This window comes from Eimeria mitis, genomic scaffold, assembly GCF_000499745.2.
Source record: "Eimeria mitis Houghton genomic scaffold, Emh_scaff2780, whole genome shotgun sequence".
Classification (NCBI taxonomy): Eukaryota; Apicomplexa; class Conoidasida; order Eucoccidiorida; family Eimeriidae; genus Eimeria; species Eimeria mitis.
Genome location: NW_013576954.1, coordinates 1,952 through 2,389, shown reverse-complemented (window position 1 = coordinate 2,389; position 438 = coordinate 1,952). Strand labels below are relative to the sequence as shown.

Sequence of the window (438 nt, the reverse complement as noted above, 5' to 3'; positions counted from 1 at the left end):
CGTAAACATACACGAGGCGGGGGACCAGCAGGAACAGCTGCTGCTGCTGCTGCTGCTGCTGCTGCTGCTGCTGATATAGGAACTCCACCTGCTGCTGCTGCTGCTGCTGCTGCTGCTGCTGCTGATGCTCGGCCAAACACCGGGGGAGGCGGCGGGGGCCAGCGGCGGTGCTGCAGCTGTAGGGGTGTTGCTATTCCCCCTCCTGCTGCTGCTGCTGCAGCAGCAGCAGCAGCAGCAGCAGCAGGAGCAGCAGCAGCAGGAGGAGGAGGCACCGGTGGCGGCAGCAGAGACTGCTCGTTGCTGCTGGCGGAAGATAGACGATAAAACAAAACCTGCAGGGGAGGGTTGGAAGCAGCAAGAAAGTACATTAGGTCTCTATAAGCTGTACATACACCTGAGCGATGTGTGCTGCTGCTGCTGCTGCTGCTGCTGCTGCTG

General features: G+C 61.2%; 1 protein-coding gene across 1 annotated transcript in view; it reads right to left on the bottom strand.

The window, feature by feature from the left end:
- EMH_0058620 (uncharacterized protein) overlaps positions 1-368 on the bottom strand; it is a gene marked incomplete at both ends in the record, with an annotated part of 5,748 nt that extends 5,380 nt beyond the window's left edge. The window contains one exon of the mRNA XM_013502516.1: positions 3-368. Coding sequence (XP_013357970.1) covers positions 3-368 — 366 coding nt within the window. The remainder of the gene's footprint in view (positions 1-2) is intronic.
- Between the last annotated feature and the right edge of the window lie 70 nt (positions 369-438).